This window comes from Eleginops maclovinus, chromosome 4, assembly GCF_036324505.1.
Source record: "Eleginops maclovinus isolate JMC-PN-2008 ecotype Puerto Natales chromosome 4, JC_Emac_rtc_rv5, whole genome shotgun sequence".
Classification (NCBI taxonomy): Eukaryota; Metazoa; Chordata; class Actinopteri; order Perciformes; family Eleginopidae; genus Eleginops; species Eleginops maclovinus.
Window position 1 is genome coordinate 10,945,882 of NC_086352.1, and position 25,551 is coordinate 10,971,432.

The window sequence follows — 25,551 nt, forward strand, 5'->3', positions numbered from 1 at the left end:
AGCTTAAACAGCTGCAACATAGCAACAAGTGTGCAACATATAAATGCACTAATAAGTATAATCCAAAACTATATTATTATACGATATCAAATGTGTCTTTCTGCATATTGAGCTTTTGGAACTTTTAGTTTGTGCTAATATAATACTTTTTGTACTTTCACTCAGTAAGTTTCTGAATGCATGAGTTTTACTCAAATGAAATAGCTGGACACTTCTTGTTGCCAGTACCTTCTCCTAGTATCAAAAGTCACTTATATTAGTCAGTGAATACTTTGTACTACACCGCTAGCAACACTTGAACACACGCTCTTTGGCTCCGTACACACTCACGAGCCAGAACAAAATGTACACGACGGGAAAAAACGAGCCCTCACGTGCGCACGTGAACGCGCACCGAAATCCACTGACCAATCAGCTGACGAGCCCCTCTCCTGTGTCTTCCGTGGGTCAGAAATAGTACTACAAGTTTAAAGAATTTCATTTTTACCAGAGTTTAATTTGATGAATATGTTGTCATAAGATACAATGGTTGGTACCACTTGCTGGTAACTTTGCGGTTGCTATGGCTGCGTGACGAGTTCATGTGAGGCTGTGTCCGCGAGGGAAGTGACGATTGGGGCTGTTGTTGGGACACGTGACTGAGCTGCACTGATCTGTTTTGACAAGCAGTGGGGAGGGAAGCGAGGAGAAGGGGAGGCAGACTGTAAGCATCACGACTATAGGAGGACTCTCTGTTCCTTTCATCTGCATATCGTCTGAGTAATATCGACAATTAATAGAGTTCTAGTTTTAAGGAGGCCTGTCAGCGTTTAAATAGGGTTTAGTTGTGGTTATACGCCAGTGGGAAACGTTACAGTTTGTTTCGAAGCGTTGGAGACTCAGTTGTTGTTGCTTTGAAAAGTTTTAACGAAGATCGCAAAAGGAAGTCAACACAGGTGGCGTTTCTAGCGTCAAATACATGGCGACTTTTCGAAGACTGTGGATAGATAGAAAGTGGATATATAATATATGTTCCGTGAAGAAAGGATGCGCTGATAATCGTTGCAAGAAAACAGAGAGAGTCCGTCATCGGTGTTTGCAGCTGAGCTACCTGCGTTATTATTGGGGGTTGGGATGTTTTGGAAGGTCGTCGTCACCATTAGACGCTTAACCAAAACCTTAAGTTAGGACGCTGCTGAGTGAGCACCCTCATCCCTGTTTTGGTGTCGTTGAGATGGGACACAGAAATGCACCGCGACGGAACTATGGTTCAGGTGGAGGAATTTGAGACGAGCTATAAGAGTGGCCAGCTCGCTAGTTAAATCACTAGTCGTCAGATTGGTTACTCGCTAGCAAGCAGATTGACAACCTCATACGCTTTAACGCTAACAGGCTATCAGCTGTCTTTGTGTGGACAACACAGTGCGACTCGATGGAAGCGTACAGTAGCATGCTAACAAAGCAATGCTTTGTTGTTGGATAGGAGGCAGCTGGCACCAACACACAGGCATCAAAGCAAGAATATTGCTTAGCTAAGACTCGAGGCGTTTGGGGGGGTCCAGACACCGTTGTGTGTGTGCAAATAAAAGAAGAGAAGACCACTGCAAGAGACCGTGAAGGCAACCTGATGACACTGGACAACATGAAGTCGGAGAGAGGTAAGCAACACACCAATGTAGGGTGGGCTTGATGGTCAGTATGTGGGCAAACTGTGAATTCCCTGCCTTAGTGTCCTGACTGTAACCGTCCCCCCTGAGAGGAGAATCAGGCCAGGGAATTATATAACAGCTGGTCATCCTGGTCACTGGTTATGTGACAAAGCCTGACCCTAGTCAACGAGGACTTGTCCATATAACACACTGCTCTAATTTTTGACACGAATGTCAGACTCAATTCCCAATTTCATCTGCACCAATAAATAACCTGCAGATCCACCCATGCCAAATTCTGTTCCCGTTTCCAGTAGTTCTTGTTTTGACAGCACAAGGCTGCTGCAAAATGTTCTTGACACCCACCCTGTTATGGAAATCTGGCTCTTGCCTTATGCTCTGCAACCTGTTTACATGTTGCTGTATCTGCAGCAAGAGGTAAAACAGGGACAGCAGGGGACACCCTTGTTTGTTTCGATGTGATTATGCTAATGTTATTATGGCATTAATTTGTAAAGGGTATTACCTACTTTAATTTGTGCCCAGACTGAATTTAACATAAGGTGTGCCTTGTTGTTTAAACTAACTCATTCACTTTGTTATTGATTGGTTGTTTGTTATCCCGGGTAACAGCTGACTTGATTTCTTGTCAACAACACAAGGGTGCCATACTTGGAAGAGTTGAAGGGCCACTGTTCTCAGATTAGCTGCAGTCAATCATGGACAATCTCTTTTTTTGGATAGGTTATGAAAGTGATGTGAGTGTTATCTTCCTCAGAGCACAATATACTTGTCATGGGACTCCACTACACACAGTAAACATGTGCCCTAAATGACCCTACACTTTTAACCCTAACCTTGCTTTGACTGTAGGCTTGTGGGCCCTTATATAGAAGCACTGACCCAGACATCTGTGTGATATGACATGAGTAAAGGCCACACTGACTGACACTGTACAGTGTAATTATAGCCTAATAATGTCGCACAGCTCACCGGGGTCAACTGTGAGCATCAACACTCATGTTGTGTGTTGTAGTACTGGTTGGGATAATGACTGAAATTGGGTGATATTGAGATGATTTACAAGCAAATACTCTGGGCAAAGACTGGGATCTTTTGCTCTAAGGCACATTTCTACAGCAAATCTGTTTTTCACCCCTCATGGATTTTCAGCATGTCAAGTTGGCTCACTCACTTTCATGTTCTAATTATGAAAGCTTGTGCCTTCTCCCTGTTTGACTGGCAGGCACGATGGGGCTATTGTTATTTGGCACATACAGTTCTGTTCCATTGGTGGAGATACATTGCTTATAGCGCACAATCCTTCCTCCTTTTGCCTATCTCCATTCCCTGCACTCAGAGAAAGGGACTGCAGTGGTGAGAGAGGCTGTTTACTTAGTAGCCTTGGTAGCCTTTGCCACAGGAAAGTCGTGTTGAGCGCATAGCCAGCAATTTCACTCCTCTGATGCTGGATAGAGGGTTCCTATAAGAGTCTAGCTTCTTTTTTTTCCTGAAAGGGAGAGCTGAACAAGTCCAGACATGTGCATAAAAGACCTGCAACAAGCATCACAGGCTATGACCTCCTAATCAGGTGGGTGTGGACAGTCAAGTCCAGGCTTTGCTTTGATTGCTTAACAGCCTTAACAATATGGACCCACTCATGGACCCCATTTAATCTTGGTTTTCCAAGACCTCGACTCCTGATGAAAACAAGTAGTTTATGCTTCAGATTAACAGAATTGTCTTCATGTTCATACAGCATCTCTTTGTGAGCAATGCCTTTTGTTATAAAGGGAGAAGAGGAGCTCTTATGTTCTGCTCAGGGGCCTAACCAGAGTCATCCGACCCCCTTGTTTTTTTTTTGTTAGTCGAGCTGTGAGTCAGGATGGTTTGTGTGTGTGCGGGTGTGAGGAGAGAGTGAGTGTGGCAGAAAGTTCGCAAACAGACTGCTATTGGCTCTAATAAGTGCTGTACCATTGAACCATGTGGCTCAACTGACTCTTTACAGGTCCCATAATGAGCAGCGATGGAAAACTCGGGATCTGTTTACGGGGAAAACAAGGCTTGTCATATCGGGTTTCAAACTGTTTCAGCTGAAGTGGGGTAAAGATGTGTTCCTTAAAAAATCATTTTGTTTTAGTGTGTCTTCACTTACTAATAACGGAAGGAACATTTCAAATAAAAAAGCCTTTGATGGCAATATGATGTCTTAGGGTGAAATGTATGAGCACCGAATGGTGACTAAGTGCCTCCTCTTTTGTGCCATCAACCACATCCCCCCCTTCTCTTTCAAACGCACATTATACAATATACAGAGAGATGACCTCAGAGCTAGTAATGTTGGAAAGACTCAGTCAGCTGGCAGGCCTCAGCGCTGTGCTCCTGCTCTTTGTAAAGCTATTTTGTGTGTCTGTATGGTGGTGTTTCCTGTTTGGAGTCATTAGTCCTTTAAGGAAGAGTTGAAAACATGTCCTCCACCCCCTCACCCAACTGCCTTCTGCTGAGCACTCAGGCAGATTACAGCTGCCCTCAAATGTCCCAGCCTAGGTTTGCAAAATTCCAGGAGATTTCAAAGGGGAAACTTTCCATAGGATTTCACAGGGATACACTGGAAAGATAGGGGTTATCTACTTAGGCAGTGTGGATTTTGTCAAAAGCAAAAATAAACTAGCCTTTCACAATGCCATAAGTATATATAAATCAAAATAAATCCATTAATGTGTCAACTTTAAACAATGTCAAATGTGCCAAGTTACTTTTATTCAGTTTTAGTTTTAATTAACCAATGGGAAAGGTTGTTTTTCAAATGTAAGCCAACAATGTAGGCTGTATGCAAACTTTGGTTTAGTAAAATAAATGTTTTACAATTAAGAATGAATGGAAATGAGCATGCTCAATCAATCTAGAGTCCCCCGTGGTAAAAGCGGACCAGCAGGAACTAGCAGAAGGTGTTAGAAAGGTAAAACGTTATCATTTGCTTTCGGTTGCTATCTGCTGTTTCACTGAAATATATCATTAAAAAATAATCACATGATGTAATTAAAACGTACATGAAAACATGCTGTGCTTTGGCTCGGACAGTGTTGTAGTGTTGGCAGTAGTGTGGGCTGCACATGGGAAAATGCACTGTGCATGCAGAAGGTTGTAATTGTAATCCTATTAAATGGGATGCTGGCAAATTGTCTGTACATGTGATGGAAGACTGCTGCTGAATGTAGTGCATGGTTACAATTTAATTAAACAGACCTAATTTTTGTGTTTGATTATTTCCCTCATAACAAATAAACTAAACTTCCTGAGCTAAACTTTCCCTCTGACATTCTCAGCAACGTACAGGATAGTCTACAGTGTTTGGCAACCCTATCCCTGCCACGTGCCATTAAACCAGAGTACAGGCAACTCTCTCACTGACGAGAGACCGAGATAACTGAGCGACATAAACGGTCGCCCTGTATACCACCTGTCAACCCTGTTTGCTGCTGATTTACCTTATAGCAGGAGGTGGCTATAACAGGTGCTCTCGTGTTTTACTCCTCTTACACAGTTGGAGTCCAGCTGTATAATTAAGGTTTTCATTTACTTAGAAAAGAAAGTTAAACTTGAACTTTTCAAAGACTTTTTAACATATAAGCTATGAAAAAAGCCTAATGTTGCCAGTCTCAGTGCACATGGCTCTGTAGTTTATGTGGTGTCAGTGATTATTCTTTGATATTGTGGTGCCTGTTTTTTTTGTTGTCCTAATTTGTCATCACTTTTTACATGTCTGTCTCAGTAAATGGAACAGCAACCGTTACTTTGTTTTTGGTTTGTTTTCTCACCTAAAATAAATCCTGTTTACGCATGCATAATCCTACGCTAGGCATTCATTTCGTCAACAAGTCCACTTAAGTGTTTCACCATATTCATTACAACAGCACTGCCGTTTGCTGACCCAGCTGCACTGAGCATGGATATTGGACTCCCCATTGTACAGCGAGATACAGAGCTGCCTTTCGCAATGAATACCAATAGTGGGTAGGCATTCAGCTGTGAATTACTGTCCTGGCCCTCAGAGTAATCAGCCTAAATCAATGCTGTTGTGACAGGTTTCACTGTAAGTAGCCTAGCCACTATAAGGGATTGAGCGCCCAGTCCTCCCAGTCCAGCAATGCTCTTACATCATGCTCGAACACCAAGCCTACATCGGGTCACGTACAAAAGTGCACTGTTGCCCTCTACGGATACACACTTAATGCCATTAAAGTGATAGTAATCTTTATCCGCACACACGCACACAGACGTAGAAGCAAGTGTTCATATTTAGTGCAGCTACTCCGTATTAAGGCTCAGTGTTAACAAGCTGTACAGACACACTAAAGTACACAGACCTAGAAATGAACTGGCTAAAGCAAAGCGTATCAGCATGGGTCGTATTTCTGCTGCCATGTGAGCCATTGATGTCATTGCTGGTGTGTTCGTCACATCCTCCTGCCCCCATGGCTCCTCCATAGCCAACCAGCAGCCAGCCCTGCAGGAACAGGAAGAGCCATCTGGACCTGGTGGTTTCTCCTGGTAGGGGTGGTGTTGTGGTGGGGACATTATCTAATCTTTTTGTCTTTCTTTTGCCACTACAGAATGTCAGTCTTTTAAATAGACATATAACGGCCTTCCTGTTGAGTTAGTATCAACGGTGTTAACTTCAAGCAAGTCGAGATAGACCTTATTTTGTTATGTCTTTCTGCGTTTGCATATTTAGCTAGTCTTTGGGCTTCCATTCTTTTTCTGGGGTCTAAATAAGTTGTAGTATAGGGACATTTTCCATCATCCTCAATACTACATCCTTCTTTTTACTGTAGTATCAATCCCTGATGTGATATAAGTATATCAGTGCGTTTTCTGACCATAGACAAAAAAACCTAACACCACTTCCACCATGTCTTATAACTGAAAACCAAAATGTCATGAGATCGGTGATTGTTGTTATTCCGCAAGATTTGAAAAGAGGGAAGACCTTGCACAGCCAATTTTCTCTCTGACCTTGTAGTGAATCAACCTCCCTACTTCTCGCTTCAACAGCCTTCTTTAACTCTTCCCATCTTCCTCTCCCCTACTCTCTTTTCCTCCCCTGTCCTCTGAGTCACGTTGCTTGGACGGTAACACCTCAGCACTTAACACCTCCACCACCACTATCTGCTGATAATACCTTGACAAAAAGCATATTGACAGAAATATAGCTTGGTTGCCTTTTATCTAAAACACAAGGATGAAAATAGGTAATGGTAGGACATGAAAGATTTATCAGTATTGATCGCTGTTGACTAAATAAAAGAATTAACTCTCAGCAGTGCTCATAAAACACAAGAGCAACAGAGTTCCTTAAAAAATGAATGAGGAAATGAACTAATGCATGTCAGTCAGTGATTTCCAACAACTGGTAAATATTGATGCTGACAGACAGTCTGGATTGACTTTGAATAGGCTTTGCTCCTTTTCAGCTGTTTAAGGCAGGCTACCAGACACCACACATCTTTGGTGGCTAAGAGTGTTATGCAAGCCAGCACTTAAATCAGGTTCCTCCAACAGGCAGGCACTCGACACACACACTTCACCGCTTTGTGTTCCCTTGCTGACAATGTAATATGGTTTAGAATTAATTAATCGTAATAAATAATTGCAAATGGCAGAAAACGGCATGAAGAATAAAGCTAAACATTAAGATATCTTGATGACTTTTATTCCTAATTTGTGCATTCACACATATTGGGTTTATTACTGATTATGCTTATCAGAATAAATCTAATATCAACCGGTTAATACCCATGGAGAGATATTACCTCTAATGTGATTATGAATAACTCCTTAAAAGTAATAGACTAATGATTACTCATACAGAAAATCCCGGTGTCTGTTTATGGAAAGCACCCCAGGGGCTCATTGTGGAGGCGTTAAGCACATTGTTTATTAACAAGAGTGTGAGGTTAAGCTAATTTGAGACTCATCACAACTATCCCCTTTCCTTTTTCTCCATTATCTCATCGCTTTCAGGCAATCAACCTGCCTCAATATTGATTTAAGCGCTATCTTCCCCAGTATTTCTTCATCTCACAACAAACAAGCTGACAATGAATCCGTATTTCTAAACTGGGTTGATAGCCTTTTTAAAAATCTCTTTCAGCTAATTTTTTAGAGGTTGGGCTTAGGGTTTTAATGTGGAAACATGCTCTTAATAAATGCTGAAGTAAGGGATCAACGAGTTATAACTGCAGGTTTAACAAGTCCTGACAAAAGAAGACTCTGAATGATGTGTGCATGAGGTGCAATGTTAATGGAAGCTGAGAAGGACAAAGACGGAGAAGGTGAATAAGAGCTGTTTGATACCCTTTTGCCGCAGATTAATCATTCAATAAAACAGTAAGCTGAGACTTTGGCCTTGTGCGGTTAATTCCAGTTACCAAACACCTCGATCTGCCTGTGTCCCAACTGACATACTTTTCCTTTGGCCCTTGGAGCTACACTGCTCGGGTTGCTCAATTTGGACTCTCCTTTCCAGAAACTGGCACCGGCAGCGCAGAAGAGGTCGAATGCCCATGCATTCATGTTGGACAGGATGGCTCAGGTTCCAGGAAGAGGCTAGCTTGTCCTACTGCCCTAGTATCATATAGATACCAGCAGTTAGCTTGCTGAAAATGTCTACTGCTATACATCACACCAGGTTGATTGTTATATGTTGCCCGAAAAAGAGATGGGGATTAGCTTGGGAGACCCCGTTCATGCACAAGGTCAATTGAGTTTGCCTAAGTGTAAAATATAGGTTGAAATGGTCATTGACAGACATGTGCATTCACTATTTTGTGGCTTTTCCGTCAAATACAATGTTTTACCTGAATTTAACAATCTGATTCAGCGTGTTCGGGTGCTGCAGACTGTCGCTTCTGGGGTTTCAACAATTCCCACTTTGCCCACCTTGACTACACTGTTGTTCTCATTCCACTCAAACGTTACATAACAGGTGCTAGTTAGACAATGAGTTTGCAAAGGACCACTTTAGTCTGAATTGGGATCCTAGCTACAGTATGTGTCAACAAGGTCAAAAAGGGCACAACAAAACTTAAATAACTGCATCTGAAGACAATTTCTATGGCATTTTAGGAACATTGGGAGGCAGATAAGGAGGGAGAGGTGTGATTAATTGTTAGGAACAAGTACCTGTCTCACATGATATACACTTCAGTCCTCTTTAGCTCCAGGAATGCGTCCCCAATTTAGTATTCATGGCTCTTTTTAATCTCTTGAAAGTTTACAGCACGTATCCTTTCTGTCAGCTTCACTGTGCTTGACATTTACTCAGCCTGCATTCACACCTTCGAGCTGCCCAGTAAAACCAGTCCTCCTCTTTTAGCTATCAAGCAACTCATCTGAATAATACAGGCTTTAAGTACCTTACTCAAGGTCTTCAGCGGACAATGGTTTTTGAAGATGAGAGAATATTGTATCTCATTCTTAACCTATGTCTGGGATTATATTATCGTAGTTGGTAGACGGAAGAGAGTATACATGTTTTCATCTGATTCAAATGCCATTCCAGCTGATGTTACTGTTGGGGATTTCCCTTCCTGTAGTGTGTTTTATAAAGGTTTTTTTGCATAGAAATGGTCTGCAAAGTTTTCTCTCCCACACACTCTCCACTTGCGCTTCTTTTGGCTAGCACTCTTTTTTATAGATGATAGCCTGAGGGGCAGGACATCTCGAAGCGATTGACCAATCATAACAGAGCCAGCCATCTAACCAATCAGAGCAGGCTGGGCTCTGGTTTCAGACAGAGAGTGAAAAGAGGTGCTGCAGCACAGGCAGTATGATAAAAATCAAGCCCTTTTTGAACATGAAGCATGTAAAAATGTCACCGTAGAAGCACAAAATACCTGAAATATAAGCATAGTATGTCCCCTTTTAAAGATCATGGTTAAAGGTGTTTATTTCATGGAAACCAGCCGGCATATTGTGTGTGGTTGCATTGAAATCCTTCCTGGCACTCCTTCAACCATGGTTACCTAACCGTGATAGGCTACCATTGTTACCGGCCCTTTCATCACACACAAGTGACCTAATATTGTAAGCAGCACCAGTGATTTAATGGGGATTTGTGTGCACGAACTCGACAAACCTCACGGCACTAATGTCAGACTAACACAACATATAAGACCGTTGTAGAAAAAACCCCAGGATATATTAACAACCAAGTGAAAGAAGTTGTTGTTTATAGACATATCACATAAGTCTGCGCTCTTCAGTCTGCTCCGATAGCCAAAGTCAGACAGCCTTAAAATGACTTTTTTCAACATCAGCTGAGATGAGTTTGTTAAGTTTGTTTGCCTCATGATGAATTTTTTTGCTCAAAGCTTGTGTACCATGTGACCTCACTACTTTACTCAACTTCTAAACAACAGCCCTGTTCATGGCTGACAATGACGGGTGTGAGAGAGAGGGCAAGGTGGTGTGTAAGTCTGGGTCGAGTGTGCATTTGTTTGCTGGCAGTGGGAGAATAACAGCAGCTGAGTTCACAAAACAGAACAAGGGTTCTCCTCAGCTGGAACTGTAAGCTAATAACGCCTCTCAGCCAATCACAGCCTGTTGCTACGTATGCTGTGAATCTGCCCCTTTGTGTTGCAGAGTGGGAGAGGGACACACACGACCCATAGATCCAAAGTCCGTGGATTCGAAGTGGGAGGAAACTGGAAAAAGTTTTGAGAAAGGCTGACTAGAAGTTAATATTGGAAACCATGAGTATAAGACAACTTTCAAGTAGCAAGTTAAACAGACAAAAGGGAGATGTGCTACTTTAAAACCAAGTCTATACGAAGATGTAAAACCAGTATGTGTAATTTTAGCGAATCAAATTAAATATGACTCCGCTCTTCCTTAGCAGTTATCCTTACCATTCTTTAAAGTTTTTTCTGGCAAAAACATGCCCATTTCTTGGCAGACTTAGCCAACACTTCCATTGTTTTTTAATGTTGTAACACAAGGCAGACAATAACAGGAAAGGTGAGCTGGCAGTGACGTGGGAATCATGTTTTAAAATTCTATTGAAAAACAGCTGAGCCTGTAATTACTATTGTAATACAGCAACAATCCTCTGCTGCCTTACCACAACAAAAGACATAAACACTCTGACACACTTAAGAAAGATACACACCTACATAGACGGGGCTCGACAGACATACTCCAACACAAACTATGTGCTTTTCATGCCGATTATATGTGACACACGCTCGGAGCACAACAGGAGCATTAATTGTCTTCAAACACTTTCTTGCTGCGGCACACTGTCACATTGGAAGGAGCATATTGCTGCAGCTCATTCCTCCACAGAGACACTCTTCAATCACCGTGACGGGAATGTTTAACACAATGTCCCTGTTGCCTTGGTTACACCCCCCCTCCCCACCACCTCCATGTATTCCCTGGTCAACAGTTGTGACTGTTGATCACCGCTCTGCTGTAGTCCCAGGTCAGTGTGCCAGCAGAGGAATGACCAATGAGGCCATTTATACCCTTTATTTTTTACGGTGACACCTGTTTTTGAATCAGGACTTTAAAAGCTAAAAAAAAAAGGTTTTCTTTAAGTAGCTTGAGGGGGTTATTAAGTTTCTCCTCAGACAAACTTAGTAAAGACTCACATTTTTTATTTAAAGAATCTACAATCAGTTTCAAGCTACTGAAAATAACTCAAGCGGAAGAATCAAATGTAATATTAATCTTCTTATTTTTAGCTGCTGACCATCTGACGGCTTTAAATATATCAGAGGTACCTTATTAACATTTATGCAGGTGTCCAAAACCTCAAAAAAAAGTGTTCAAAATTGGAAGTTGAACACAAAATATTTTTCATGTCCGGACAACACCATTGCTAGACAGCTGACTACACAAATAGACACTTCAAGACTTCTTCATGGTCTGTTGTCAAAAATGGTGACTGATTTATTTTAAAATAAACTATAAGAAATTGCACTTAGGGTGTAAACACCATTTCAGTCTGAAGGATTGACTGGGAAAGATGTTAGCATGAAATCTGAAAAATACAAACACTATGCTTGACCTAAAATCAAACTCCTTTCAAGTATGTATCTGTAGCAACCACATGTCTTGAGGTCTGCAAAAATGATCTAGGTTATGCACATAAATCACACGATAAATCAATAACGTATTTATAGTAACAGGCGTGGCTGAATGCACATCGTTGGTTATGAACACATTGTCTTAAGAAAAATATAAACAAGCAGATGTTTTTTTCTTCAGATATACTGGCAGAAAGGAAATGCAGTTGAGTTAGTCTTGCAGATTTGCTGGTTTTCCAAATATAGTCAGACTGCAGAACTGGCTGTGGAACAGAAAAAAGACGACATTGCAAACAATTCCCCTGGTGGAGAAGAAGCAGTGGCCAGAGCTGCTGACACTTCGAATCTGCCACCTGCTTTGCTACCCGGGCAAAAATACTTTGGAATACTTTTTACTGGATGTGTGCTTCCATATTCTCGGGGTAGCTGCGCAGTTGAAATCAGGCAGCCTTCAAAAGCCCAGGCAGGTGGGTTTCAGAGGAGCTCCTTTGTGATTTTTAAATAATCCATGAGCTATTGTGGGAAGAGGATGGAACTCAAAGGGTTAACTTAGACTTCTAACTCTAGTGCGAAGAAATCAAAGGAACAAAGTTTGGCATATGTGTCAGCATTTAAGCGAGTACTTGTGACTGTTGGAACTTTTTTCTCACAGTCTTGCAATTACTTTAATCTTACATAGTGTATGACTTGAGGCATTAGCCCCTTTTAACATGGGCGGTGCTGGCAGACACCAAGTCATCAGATAAATGTTGTACGAGCCCACCCTTTGAAATCAGAGATAGAGGGAAAAAAACAAAAAATGAGAGCTACCAAGTTCTGTCTATATTTATCTCATTGGGGGCTGCAGTGAAGAGATTTAGCATGGAAGAACTGTCGGTGTAATCTCCTATTCTGCCTTTTTCAGTAAAGAAGTACAGCTGTGTGTCGGTACGTATGTTTGTTAGAGTGGCACAATCCTTGATGAGAATCTGAAATGTCTCCCTGTGAATTGAGTGTGATTTTCTCCCTCTGTTCATAGGGCAACACTTTGAAAATTGATGATTTGACTAGTGTGATGGCACGCTGTGATGCAGCTCCATCATATGGTGTTTTCGAGCTACTTATTCATCTGATGATTTCCCCTATGGCGCGCCAATTTTAGCAATCAGTATACATTACTAAGTGCTTTTGACTCTTTCTCATCAAACAGACTGTTAAGTCCGACATAATAGATAAAAAAAAGAGCTGGGGTTAAATTTAGATTTGTTTCTGTTTGTGCTCCCTCTACTTATGCACAGTTCAACAGAAGTGACACCATCTTGTCATTTGTTGAGCAGCTTAGGGAGAAATTAGAAGTGCTTTGCTTGTTGCAGCTGAGATTCCTGCTGAAGCAAAACATGCCGAGTAGATAAAGGGTTTTGCATAAATTAAAATTGCTATTAGGATATCATGAAGCCCTGTTGTACCACACATGCACTCAGGGCTATTTGCATTTGCATGTCCATGCATGATTCAAGGTCAGGTCATTACAGCATCATGATCTCAGGATGTGGGTTTGCAGAAAAAACATTTGCTCGGCGCCATTTTCCATCAAGCCTGCTCGTGCTATACCTGATCAGTATAAAGAACCGAAGAAGTCAGGAAGATTGAACCTTCACTGTTAGTCTGCTGCTTAGCTTTTTTTTCATTGATTCATCTTAACAAAATGGACTTAACCCCCCCTGGAGCAGTGAGGGTCTTTAGTGTCTTCTTCAGAGGAACCTGAAACATAAATATGGAAGGTTTTTTTTTTTCTTTCTTCAGTATTTTACTGGAAGAGGGCAGTTACAAGTGTACCACTCTAGACATTCTTCTAAGTGTTTATGTTATACTACAAGTACGTGATTTTGAAACCCCTCTTGTTGGAAAGCTATGCCTACAAACTCTGTTTATTGATCTTTATGTCTCAGTCGGTTTGATTTTTTTTCCTGTGCGCCGGTCCAGTTTTTGAAAAGGCTTTTTTTAATGAACATGTTTACCAAGAAAACCCCCACAGCCAAGTTCTGATTTGTTCAGTTTCCTAGTACAAAAGTTGAAAGGTTGCTTTAGATAGTTTGTAATATATCTGTACTCCACAATCTTGGTATTGCCAAGTTAGACTTGCCAAGAGCTGTCACAGAAAATCAGGAGCATCCTTTTCGTAGCGTCCTATTTAGCTGATGCAAACTAATTCACTTATTCCTGCAAGGTTTCAAGCATTGCAAGAAATGAGCTCGACAGACAGTAAACGGCAAACATGGCTAATAGGACTTCCTGTCTGCCTTTTCCACTAATAGTGTGTTTTCTGTTTGCCCTTTAGACTAATCGTCTTTTCCAATATCTGCGCAGACCTTCTGTGTCTCTCCCTCTGAGATATGTCTCGTCTCTCCCTGGCTGCTCCCCTGCAGCACATTACCTCATATTGTCTGTGTGTAACGCTGAGTCTTTGATAACCAGTAGCCCAGCCATAGGTGAGCTCATCAGTGCGGCGTTGACTTTGATCAGTGGCTCTTTTATTCTTATCCGCACTGGCTTTTGTCTCAGGTCCTCCAACACCGGCGCATCACTAATGAGGAGCGAACAGCGAGCCTCTAGCCGTGCTCTCTGCTTCGTTTCAATGAAACATAGTCACCAACAAATGACATACATAGTGAACTGCAACGGCTGAACAGAGGAGGATGGGGGGGGGGGGTTTGCCATATGGACACTTACACAGAATTTAAATTAGCTGTGAGTATATGTGTGTGATTGTGTGTGCAGAGAGCAGAGAGGGGGCTGACCATGAAGTGATTTTGAGGCCGCTATGGGTGGAACGGTATGGGATTTTAATCTTTGATGGCGATAATAAAAAAAACAATAGTCCCATTTTGTTGATGGGAATTTCCATTATCGAGTCATAAATGACTGTGAATGACTGTGAATGACTTGGACAAAACTGTCCAGCTCCTTATCATGAGAGAGCAAAAGAGAGCCTGATTTAAAAAACCTTATCATTATCGATTACCTTATTTAAGATGGATGTGGTATACGTTAGTTTGTGTCAGTCAGTGTGCAATAAAATGATATATGGTAAATGAGTCATTACAAAATATTTAAAGCCATTTTCACTGCATATTTTGATGATTATCAGCATAACAAGTTGGCTCTCAAGCAAGCATAATCCTGACATGACATTTTCACATACCCTCATGGGTAGTGGTTGCAGTGCAGAGATTAATGCGTCGGCCTAAACAAATGTGTGTGAGTCTGTTTGCCCTGTCCGTCTTTCCATCTGTTTCTCTGTGAACACACAGTGTACAAAAATGCTCAAATTGAATCCAGCAACATGTATTAAAATCACAATATTCCATCAGGTTTCTTCCAGACCTGCTTGACTCGTTCATTTGCGTCTCTGACAGATCTTAGATAATGATGAATCACTCCAAAGTGTGTGTCAGTGTGTGTGCACCACGGTGTGTTTACTCTAAACACTACTGAACGCTCCTGCTCGTGTCCTGTAGGCATTTTTCCATCCCACATGACTCTGTACTGATATGTCGGCCTGCAGACACAGAGACAGCTGAGGTGTTTGTGTGGGTGTGTGTGCTGATGTGTGTGTGTATACAGGCCCAACCAGCTGATCTGTAGGCGGGACTCCAGCTGCACTTGGTGGCAGGCGGTCACAGGTCTAATAATAAGATGGCTGACTCTAAATCCAACCTGTTACATAATTCACATCACACATTATCAGGAGATGGAGGAGAGGTCACACACACATGCAGAAGGGTCAGATCAGCTGCCATAAAGTGCAGGATGTATCGGCAAAGCCTTTTCTTTAAACATTGGGTCTAAAGCTGATTATGTTTTACTGATTAAAAATGTTTTCTTCATGTTTCTCAAGCAGTGCGAGTAGTTTCCATGGTACTTTTCTATGTAAATGCAAGGGGACCGCTGGAGTTTACACACATAGGAGAACAAAATAGACAATATTAGGCCTACATCATGTACACACAATGCAGACAGAGAAGGCTCAATAACAAATTGGAGAATCAGACAAAATACATCTCACAAACACTTTAAAATCAAACGGTTCAAATATTCTGTAGAGGCAGGAATGGATTGGTCACAGTTCGGTAGGAAAGAAAGGAAGAGGAGGACGATGAAGAGGAGGGGAAGCTGAAAGCAGGATTGAACATTGATCCCCGCTTGTGAGGCTTAATGATTGGTAAACAACCCGGTTTGTTACATCGAATCCCAAATTATATTTAAGTATTTGCACCAAGGATTTCAAACATTACAGAGGGAGGCGATTTTAGTTTAAAGTGTCAAGATGATTCAACAACTCCTCTGTCTTAAGAATAAAAACAAATAGTTTATATTTTTAACATTTTTAATAAAGAACAAAACTAGTTATTGGTTTGGAGAATTAGCTTCCGTTTGTTGAAAACAGTCTTATCCATTTATTTTTAAGCCAAGTATTTCTACCTCTCTTCCTTTCAATGTGTTGTCCTGCAACATCCCAGCTTCCATCAAGGGTGTGCGTGCGTGCGTGCGTGCGTGCGTGCGTGCGTGCGTGCGTGCGTGCGTGCGTGCGTGCGTTTGAATGTCTAGGCTTCATAGGAATGTTCTCTTCAGTCACGACGCCCTAAAGAATGACAGCTCTCATCTATGGGCTGGGCCCCTTAACCAAAGCCATCACTAGTCCTTTGTCCTGGACTGCACGTGTGTGTGAATATGTATGTTTGTGTATGTGTATGTATGTTTTTGCTGCCTTCACACGTTGGGTGATGGTGTGGCTGTGTGTCCTTGTGTTGTTTCTGTTATGTGCATTAGGAGGGGTCTGTGCGTTTCTGGGTTTGCCTTTTCCTAGAAAGCCGCAGTCTGACACCCACTGTGCACGCATAATTGGGGCTCTGTGCTCGTGTGTGTGTGTGTGTGTGTGTGTGTGTGTGTGTGTGTGTGTGTGTGGGAAGCCTAACCACTTCTCAGAGGCTGTTTTTCAGCTGCTTCCTTAGACAATCCTTCACCCCCTTCCCTTCATCCAGCCATGCTTCCTTTTCTCTTTTGCTCCTTGCCTCCTTCATGGAGCGTCTCCTCGAGTCCAGATCCCCTGATAGGAGGGGGGCACCAGGATGTACCTAAATCAAATCAAACTTTACTTATAAAGCACTTTTCCTACACAGCGGTAACTCAAAGTGCTTCACAAGCCGACGCAATTTTCAAAAAAGAAAAACAATACCATCTGCCCCTTCCCAGTAAAATATAGCTTTGTGATTAAAAATAAATATTAATACTAAAGAAGGAATAAAAAAAACAGGAATAAAATAATAATACAAATACAATTAAGTTAACTAAGCTGCAACTTTATATCCAGTACATACATCATGTAAACTCTTTGACCTTGGATCTCGACCTTTGTCATGTTTCTCTCCCTCTGTCGCTCGCCCCCTTCTCCTCTCTCACGGTTTGTCTCCTTTGTTCTAGCCTTTTTCCGATTGCAGCACATAAAGAATAAGGACCTGAATATAGCCTCCATCTCTTTCACCCTGTGCTTATTCAGCCTACAGCTGGCAAACAGAACCCCTCACCTCCCCTCCTCATGTTTTGTGTTGGACTCTGCCTTCCTCCACGTGCAGCAGCAGCTCAAAGGCATGTAGGAGGAGTTCCCTGAGAGGAATGTGCGTGACTTGCTGGCTGACTGTGATATGCACACACACACACAGACACACACACAAACACACACACGTACGTACAGCAGCAGCTCACAGCTCACACTTCTACAGAGCCAGCTGAGAGGGACACTGGTGGAAGGAGGACAGGGAGTGTGTGTAAAGTGTTTGTTCTTCCATCCTTATGAGGACCGTGTATCCTCAAGATGATTAAAAATGAATAAATATCCCCGTAATTGTGACCTAATATTTGATTGTTCCAAATCTAAATAAAGCCAAGAGAAGGGTTTGATATCATAAGGCAGGCAGCTGCTGTATCTCACTGTTTCTGTAAGCTGTAAAGAAAGAAAGCTGTTATTCTTTGAGCTGCTGTGTATCAGCTGACCTCCTGCGGGACTCTGGGAGTTTTCTCTGGGGGAGCACAGGAGATACAGCGCTAAGACGGGCTCTTCAACCTTCTGCTAAAAATACCCCTACTTTAAATCTAAGCTTCAATTACAACACAAACAGAGCAGGGTTGTACTTTTTGTGGCGGGAGACAAACCACAGCTCGCGTTTTACTGTTGACCTGATATACAACAGCCCTTATTATTCCCCTTGTAAAATCGGACTTAAATCACTCATTCTAATGGGTTATTGTGAATAATAGCTCACAGTATGAGCTATGATTTGAACATGGCGTCCAGCTGGGTTGACCCTGTTGGTCATCTTTCTGCCTCATCTGGTTCCTGAATGGTTAAAGGGAAATTCAGCTCTCTGTCCTGGTCACGTTTCAGCCCCACCCAACAACACCCTGGAAAAACTGATTGAGCAGCATGACTCTGCTTTTCTGTTCTTAACACTCCTCGTGAGTTTTTGTTTGCAAGTGTTTTGTCAATGACGTCACTGACTGTATTGTCTCTACTTGTTTGCATGTGTGTTTGTGTACTGTATAAGTGGCAACAACCCTCTGCTCAGCTGACATGGGAAGTCTAAATATATATTCCTCTGAAGCGTCCAAACTGGAAAAGTTGTGTCATCTTCCTCTTGCCCCCACACCCCTTCTCCAAACAAGTCTTTCCAGCCAAAGTAAAATACGTGCTTATCATGAATCTTTTTATAATGTTTATTATAATGATTATGAATTTGATTGCCCCTAGAATAATTAGAATCAATCATACATCCATAGAATTAGACAACACTACATAAAGACAGCCTAAAAACACTGGTATTTTAAAAGATCTATATTTTCTGCTCCTCTCAGATCCTCTGGAAGGCTGTTTCAGTGACTTGGAGCATAATGGCTGAATGGAGCATGGCATAATGTTTTTGCACTTCCTTTTTGTACCGTTAAAACAGAAGTGCCAGAGGATCAGACGGGTCTCCTCGGTTCCTAAACCAAAAGCATTTCTGCAAGGTAGTCTAATGCTCAGCCGTGTAGTGCTTCATAGCTAATAGAAATCAATAATAAAACTAACAGGTAACCGGAGGCGAGTTAGTAATTAACCTGCTACCCCCCCCTACCATTGGTGATTTGAAAAGAAGCTCACCACTCCTCTCTCTTTTTTTCTCTGCCTTGCCTAGATGCAACGGAGGAGTTTTTCGAGTACGATGCGGAGGAGTTCCTGGTGTTCCTGACACTGCTCATCACCGAGGGAAGGACACCGGAATATTCTGTGAAGGGCAGAACCGAGGGGCTGCACTGCCCGCCAGCCCAGTCGGCCATGCCGCCTCTTCACAAGCACGAGTGCAGCGACAAACTGCCCCAGGTAGCACACACACACACACACACATCCACACACACACCTCTCATGACTTATCCTGAAGTGTGACCAGATGGCAGCCTCGTCTCTTTTTAATGTTGTTGATCATTTTGTGTCTTTCAAGTTATGAGCGTTAATTGAGGGCCACTTGGAAATGGAAATTACATTTGACCTACATGTTTGTTGTGGTTGATCGTGTATTTACTTTAATTTGACTAACACAGCTGGAACTTGGCATTCCAATTATAGAAATAGAAATGTATCAGAAACCTTAATGAACACAAATGCAGCCTCTGAATTAAGTAGACTTTTATTTTAGACCTCCTTAAAGCAGTTTTACATCAAATAAAACATAATGAATGGTAGGATTTAAAACAGTAAGTAACATTTAGCTTGTTGTATTTATTGTCTTTTGACATATACAGCCGCGGAAAAAAGAGACCACTTCAGCATTATCATTTCCTGTTGTTTTATTATTTATAGGCATGTCTTCGAGTTAAATTGTTTTAGTTTTTTTATTGTATTCTATAAACTACTGAAGATTTATTCTCAGTGTTTGAATTCAACAGAAACTGAAATGGCTGCCGTACATGTAGAGATAAAGATTTGGAGTGGTCACTTGTTTTTTTCCGGAGCTGTTTTTTGCTTCATCGACACTTCTTCCACATTGGTCTTGCACTATTTTATTCTACTCTATTTCTTCCTCCACTATTGAGTCTTTGGAAACAAACTTCCATAATTGGAAAGATTTTTAAGCGAATGAGATGAACACTAAATAAAATCACAGAGAAATTGGGCTCAAACTGAGGCTCTTTGCGGGCCTCATCTGCCCCTAAACCTCCGGGCTCTGGTGTTGACTCTCTCTAATGAACACTAACCCTCCACCTTTGTCTGTGTGTGTATGTGTGTGTATGTCCAGTGTCGGCAGGCAAGGCGAACCCGCTCAGAGGTGATCCTTCTTTGGAGGAACAGCATCCCCATCATGATCGAGGTCATGCTCCTGCCAGACTGTTGCTATGGTGATGAGTGCCCCCCGAGTGACCCCATCAGCGACCCGGTCATCAAACAAGATGCTCTGCTGCTGGAGAGATGGACCCTGCAGCCAGTTCCTAGACAGTAAGACACACACACGCATTATCTTACTATTTAAACATTGGCAAAGCTGGGAAAGAGATGTTGAACAAAAGCTAATATACAAACCTACAGTTAGTCTAGATTCATCATTTTACTATCAAAGACACTACATTGTATTTCCAAGGTTGCTGCCTCCTCCCATCATCCATCGCTCTCCTTTGTTTTTCTTTACTGTTTACACAACTAATGCTCAAATACTCTGCTTACCTTGACATGATTTAATAAAGATAAAAAGCCAAACAAAGAAAAAAAGCAAGTAGAAAATACCTGAAATGTGAAATAAATGGGAAGGAATTGAAGACGATGATTAGCGTCAAACAATATTTGATAAATTACTATTTTATTGTGATATATTCAGTTATCGCGGCTTGTAGACCGTGTAACCCTGATGAACCCGCACTAAAAAGCATATTCACAAGAGCTGGGAAATCCCTATTTATTGTGAGTGTAAATCATTCATAATAGGTTCAGTGCAGGTTGTATTGTTCCTTTATGGCATTTCAAATAAGACATGAACTAGTTTCATCTTCCACTGAATTCGGAAACTTGCAAAGGAGAAGGCCGAATGGGGATAAGAATTAATTATGGAATAGATTATTATACGAATGCCAGATAATTGGCCTGGCACTCAGAGGGTTAATTTGCTTTACAAATCGGCCCACTTTCCTACTGATCTGTAGGAACAGGGAACACTGGGTTTGATAAAATTACACACACACACACACACACTCCTTGAAGTGTTTTCTCATTAACCTGACATACTGGCACATTTCCACCTCTCTCTATCTGTGTTTTTAATAGAAGCGGTGATCGTTTCATCGAGGAGAAGACCCTGCTGCTGGCTGTTCGCTCCTACGTCTTCTTCTCCCAGCTCAGCGCCTGGCTCAGCGCCTCCCATGGCATCGTCCCGAGAAACATCCTGTACAGGTCAGACAAAACACATGCTGCCTGTGGTGGGCTTAAAGCTTTGAACTGAGGTTAGATTATCAAAGCTACAGGGAAAATAAAGTTATTATCTTTGCAATTTAGGATGTCAGCATGTTTATTAATCTCCATCTCCCTGTCTCTTAACAGGATCAGTGCTGCCGATGAGGATCTGGTGTGGAAGTTTTCCCAGCCCCCGTCGGAACACATTTTCCCCGTCCCCAATGTCTCCCAAAGTGTTGCACTGCAGGTTCGTGTCCAGTCTCTCCCCCGCCAACCCACCTACCCCACCCTGGCCTGCAGCATCCACACAGGCCTGCCTCCGCTCTACAGCAAGACCCCCAGCCTCAACCCTAACCTCAACAGCCATGGTGGACCGCCCACCCACAGAAAGAGCCAGCAGGACCCCAGCAAAGAAAACCTCCTTCCTAACATGTACACCAAGAGCTCTAACTCCATGTCCGGCCTTCTCCTCAATGGATTACCCATCCCTAATCTCCCCATCAGCAACATACCCATTAATAGCCTCCCCCACACAGCTGTCTCCCTTCCTTACAGCAAGAAGGAGCCCGGTGAGGACCACACGTATCAGAATGGCGAGCTCCCGCATGTCAACATCCCCCAACGTCAGGGCTCCCCGCTGTTCCACAGGTCCTCTCACTCCCCCACACCGCCTCGCTCTCACTCCCCCTCTCCACTTCCCACCAGTAAAGCTGGGAAGTGGCTGTACTCTGCACTCAATGGTTCATCCGACCCGAAAGAAGTAGAGGACTTCGGGTGTGTCCCCAACAGCAGTGATAGGACAAAGAAGCCTCTGCCCGAGCCGCTGAGAACCTTTAAGAACTTCTCATTGGCCGAGCCGCCCCGATGCCCCTCCCCCAGACCCGCAACCGAGACAAATCCCCTGATTGGCTCCCTGCTGCAGGAGAGACAGGAAGTTATCGCCCGCATTGCACAGAGGCTCAACTTCTGCGACCCCACTGCACCGCCACTCCCCCCTGGCCTTTTCGCCTCCGACAACCCTCCCAAAGCCATGTGGGGCAGTAACCATGACGACATAACTGCCAGTAAGACCAAAGAGCCTGAAGTACCCCCCTGCGAGTTTGTGGGACGCGTGTGGCCGAGTCCGTTCAACACACCCACCACTGACCCTTCCTCCTTCAGCAAGCGGGAGAGCTCCTCCCCTAAACCGGCAGCATGCAGGAAGCTGAGAATGACCGAGATGAGAGAGGGGGAGGAGGAGAGGAAGGGAGAGAGGGAGAAAGAGAAAGAGAGCTCTCTGATCGCCCAGGCAGTACAAGACATAACGAGACTCATCCAGGAGAGACTGTCCGTCCCCTCGCTGTCCCCGAGGCACGGCGGGAGCGGCAGCGGCAGCCACCTGCACCACACACACACAACAACAACAACAGTCACACACACGGTCCGCACATACTCACACCCACCGCACGTCCCACACACTGCCACCAACGGCTACACTAATGGCCACACACCCAGCCATGAACCTCACACAGGCAGCAGCCGCACACACGCGCCCTTTTGCACAGACAAGCCTGGGGTCGATCCGGGGACCGAATGCCATTCTCCCCGGGCCCCAAATGGTGCTCACCTTACACTTGAAGAACCTTTATTCAAAGACCGGCCCTACGCACAGGCTGGTCGACGTTTACGAACTCCCCCACGCGAAAAGCTTAGAGCGAGGACACCCAGCAGCCATGAAACCCTCTCTGCCTCCCCCGTCCTTGAGAACAGCCCAAGGAATGCCCAGATTTTTGGTGGGACTTGCAATGATGCGAGCCCCGCCATGAACTGTAACATGAGCCACAACCACAGCAAGCCTCAGCCTCAGCTCCAGTCGCAGGTGCAGATCTGTGCACAAGCCCAGGCCTCTGCCCTGCAGGACGAGAACCAGGCACCATCCCAGTCTGGATGCTCCAAAACCTCCAGTCCAGACATGACTCCCCCTTCTACTGTCCTGGTAAGCGACTCCCCGCTGTTTGTCCATGTATCAGTGATTCCATTTGTCACTAAATAAATTGTTGAATATTTTAGCAAATAATTTTCACACCGTGTTAATCTTTCTCGGTCTATGTGCTCCAGCGATCTCACAGCCCCTCCCCGCTGCGCCCCTGCAACACGTGGAAGAAACATAACCGCCACTCGTTAGACGCCACAGCGACCAAGGCCTTCCACCCCTGCACAGGCCTGCCTCTGCTCTCCAGCCCCGTAAGTAACACACACTCATCTTCAAAGGGAGACTCATGATGGTCATTATCTGCTTTGTGCATTCGTTAAGGAGAGACAATTGGTTTGGGGTATTTGGCTCCCGTTAAATGTCCTCCTTTAAATTGAGGGAGAGAAAGTGTTGTAATTAGATTCTGAACCTGGCTTTATCCAATGTTTGTCTTGATCTTTGCGTAAATGCACATTAGCATATATACAGTATATAATAAAACAACCAATCATTTGTATATTTAGAAATAACATTTGAGAAAAACTTTTAATTCAAACAATAATTGTCCCAATGCAAATATCAACTGTCTTTAATGGGATTTAATGGTTAGCATGAGTTCAGATGATTCCCCTATGTGGTTGTAGTGTCTCAGGTTCACACTCTCTGTATGCAGGCTCACAGTTACACACGCACTTCCTGACTCAGACTTCATCAGTATCCGTGCAGTTTGTTTGCCATAGCAGCACACTCATTAGCCTTCACTCCGAGCCATCTGAAGCATTACTCACACTACTTTCATAAGAAGTGAGACCACAAATGTTTGTCCGAAAGAGACTTTGAAATATCTGGCAGCTGTATTTATTGCTGCTGCTCAGCCAAGGTTAATGTACACACACACACACACACACACACACACACAAAAACACAAATATGAAAGTAGGGCATATGACTCATCTGTGCCTCGTTAACCACAGTTAGTTGTCTCACTGATTTTGTCACATCAGAACGTTTCCTGTCTTTTATAAATCAAAATGTTAACAGGGAACTCCAAACAGTCTCACAAAAGTTTACATACACATCACACTGCACACAAAATATACATCTGTTAGTATTTTGAAATCATTTTTTCCTGATAATGTTTCACACAAGCTAATACCTGTTCTATAATTTTCATAATATATAGTTTTAATTTAACCTTTGTTTGTATTTTTTCCAGAGAATATCTCACACTCATCTCCATGTTTTTATTTTGTGTGTACTTTGTTCAAAAATACAAACCAAATGTATTTTCATACAGTTTATATTAAGAGAAAAATGCCATGTTTTAAATATACAAAAGCATTTTTAGGTGAAAAAACCAACAAAAACCTAATGATAAATTAAAAAAGGATAAAAAGATCAATGAAAAAATAAAACATCTTGTCCTCTACACTCTGACCTGGGATACACTGACAGTGTCTCTGTGATGATCATGTGCTGTGTGTTCTCCGCAGGTTCCTCAGAGGAAAAATCAAACAGGCTACTTTGACCTGGACACCTCTCTGGCTGGCTGTAAGGGTTTGCCTTGGGCCTCTGGGAAAAGGTACACATTTTCCCACCTTGGATCTCTGTTACTGTAGTTACCAGACTCCATTTGTCCTGGGGGATAAGGTCTGGATACTTTCAACGGGTTTACTGCAGTCTTAGTAACAGTTAAAGTACAAAGAGTGTTTTATTTTTACAGTAACCTCCCACATCATCTGTTTAATCTAAGACCATCTGGATCAAGTTACTCATGCTGTGGATCATAATTTAAACACTTGTTTTCCTCGCTGTGCAACATTTCAGCTGTTACTGTGTGTCAGTGCCAGCAAGGAAACTCTGATCCTCTTTATTGTGTTTAATTGATGATAAAGAATGTCTTTTATTTGTCATCTTTTATTAGTCAAACTCCAAAATCATAGTATAGAGTGTAAGGGATCTATATGAGAGAGGAGGACTGCCATATTTAAACCCTAACATGCTGACATGGGCTTAAATCAGCAACAGGTTTCAGAAGTATTGTCCTGTGTTTGGAGAAGAGACAATAAGAGTGTTGTTCTGAGTGGGAAGGTTAGGTCAGTCCTGTTCTGCTGACTCTTCCTCTCACGCTGCCACCTGCTGAAGCTCTGCTGTACTGTGGCTGCATCTAGAACCACACACACTGCTCAAAATGGCAGACACAACTGACTATACACAGAGCTTCATGGCACTGCCTACACACAGCAGATGTGGGTGGTTGCTCAACACTACTTTAATATAGTATGAAATATGGATCTCAGGGTGTAAAGTTAATTTGACTGGATAAAGCTGTCACTATTCTATACATTAATTTAGATTGTATTAGATTTGTTTGTCTGCCTGTTTTGTTACAGTAACAAACATTTCATAATGACAGATGTGGCTTTTTTT

General features: G+C 42.8%; 1 protein-coding gene across 2 annotated transcripts in view; it reads left to right on the top strand.

Moving 5' to 3' along the window:
* The first annotated feature begins 681 nt into the window (after nucleotides 1-681).
* atosa (atos homolog A) overlaps nucleotides 682-25,551 on the top strand; it is a 28,247-nt gene continuing 3,377 nt past the window's right edge. The window contains exons 1-8 of one of the 2 annotated variants that reach the window (XM_063881650.1): nucleotides 682-1,637; nucleotides 18,706-18,763; nucleotides 18,931-19,115; nucleotides 20,029-20,225; nucleotides 21,045-21,170; nucleotides 21,318-23,145; nucleotides 23,268-23,393; nucleotides 24,615-24,703. In XM_063881650.1, coding sequence (XP_063737720.1) covers nucleotides 19,071-19,115; nucleotides 20,029-20,225; nucleotides 21,045-21,170; nucleotides 21,318-23,145; nucleotides 23,268-23,393; nucleotides 24,615-24,703 — 2,411 coding nt within the window. In that variant the 5' untranslated portion in view covers nucleotides 682-1,637; nucleotides 18,706-18,763; nucleotides 18,931-19,070. The remainder of the gene's footprint in view (nucleotides 1,638-18,705; nucleotides 18,764-18,930; nucleotides 19,116-20,028; nucleotides 20,226-21,044; nucleotides 21,171-21,317; nucleotides 23,146-23,267; nucleotides 23,394-24,614; nucleotides 24,704-25,551) is intronic. The other variant, XM_063881649.1, reaches the window with a different exon arrangement.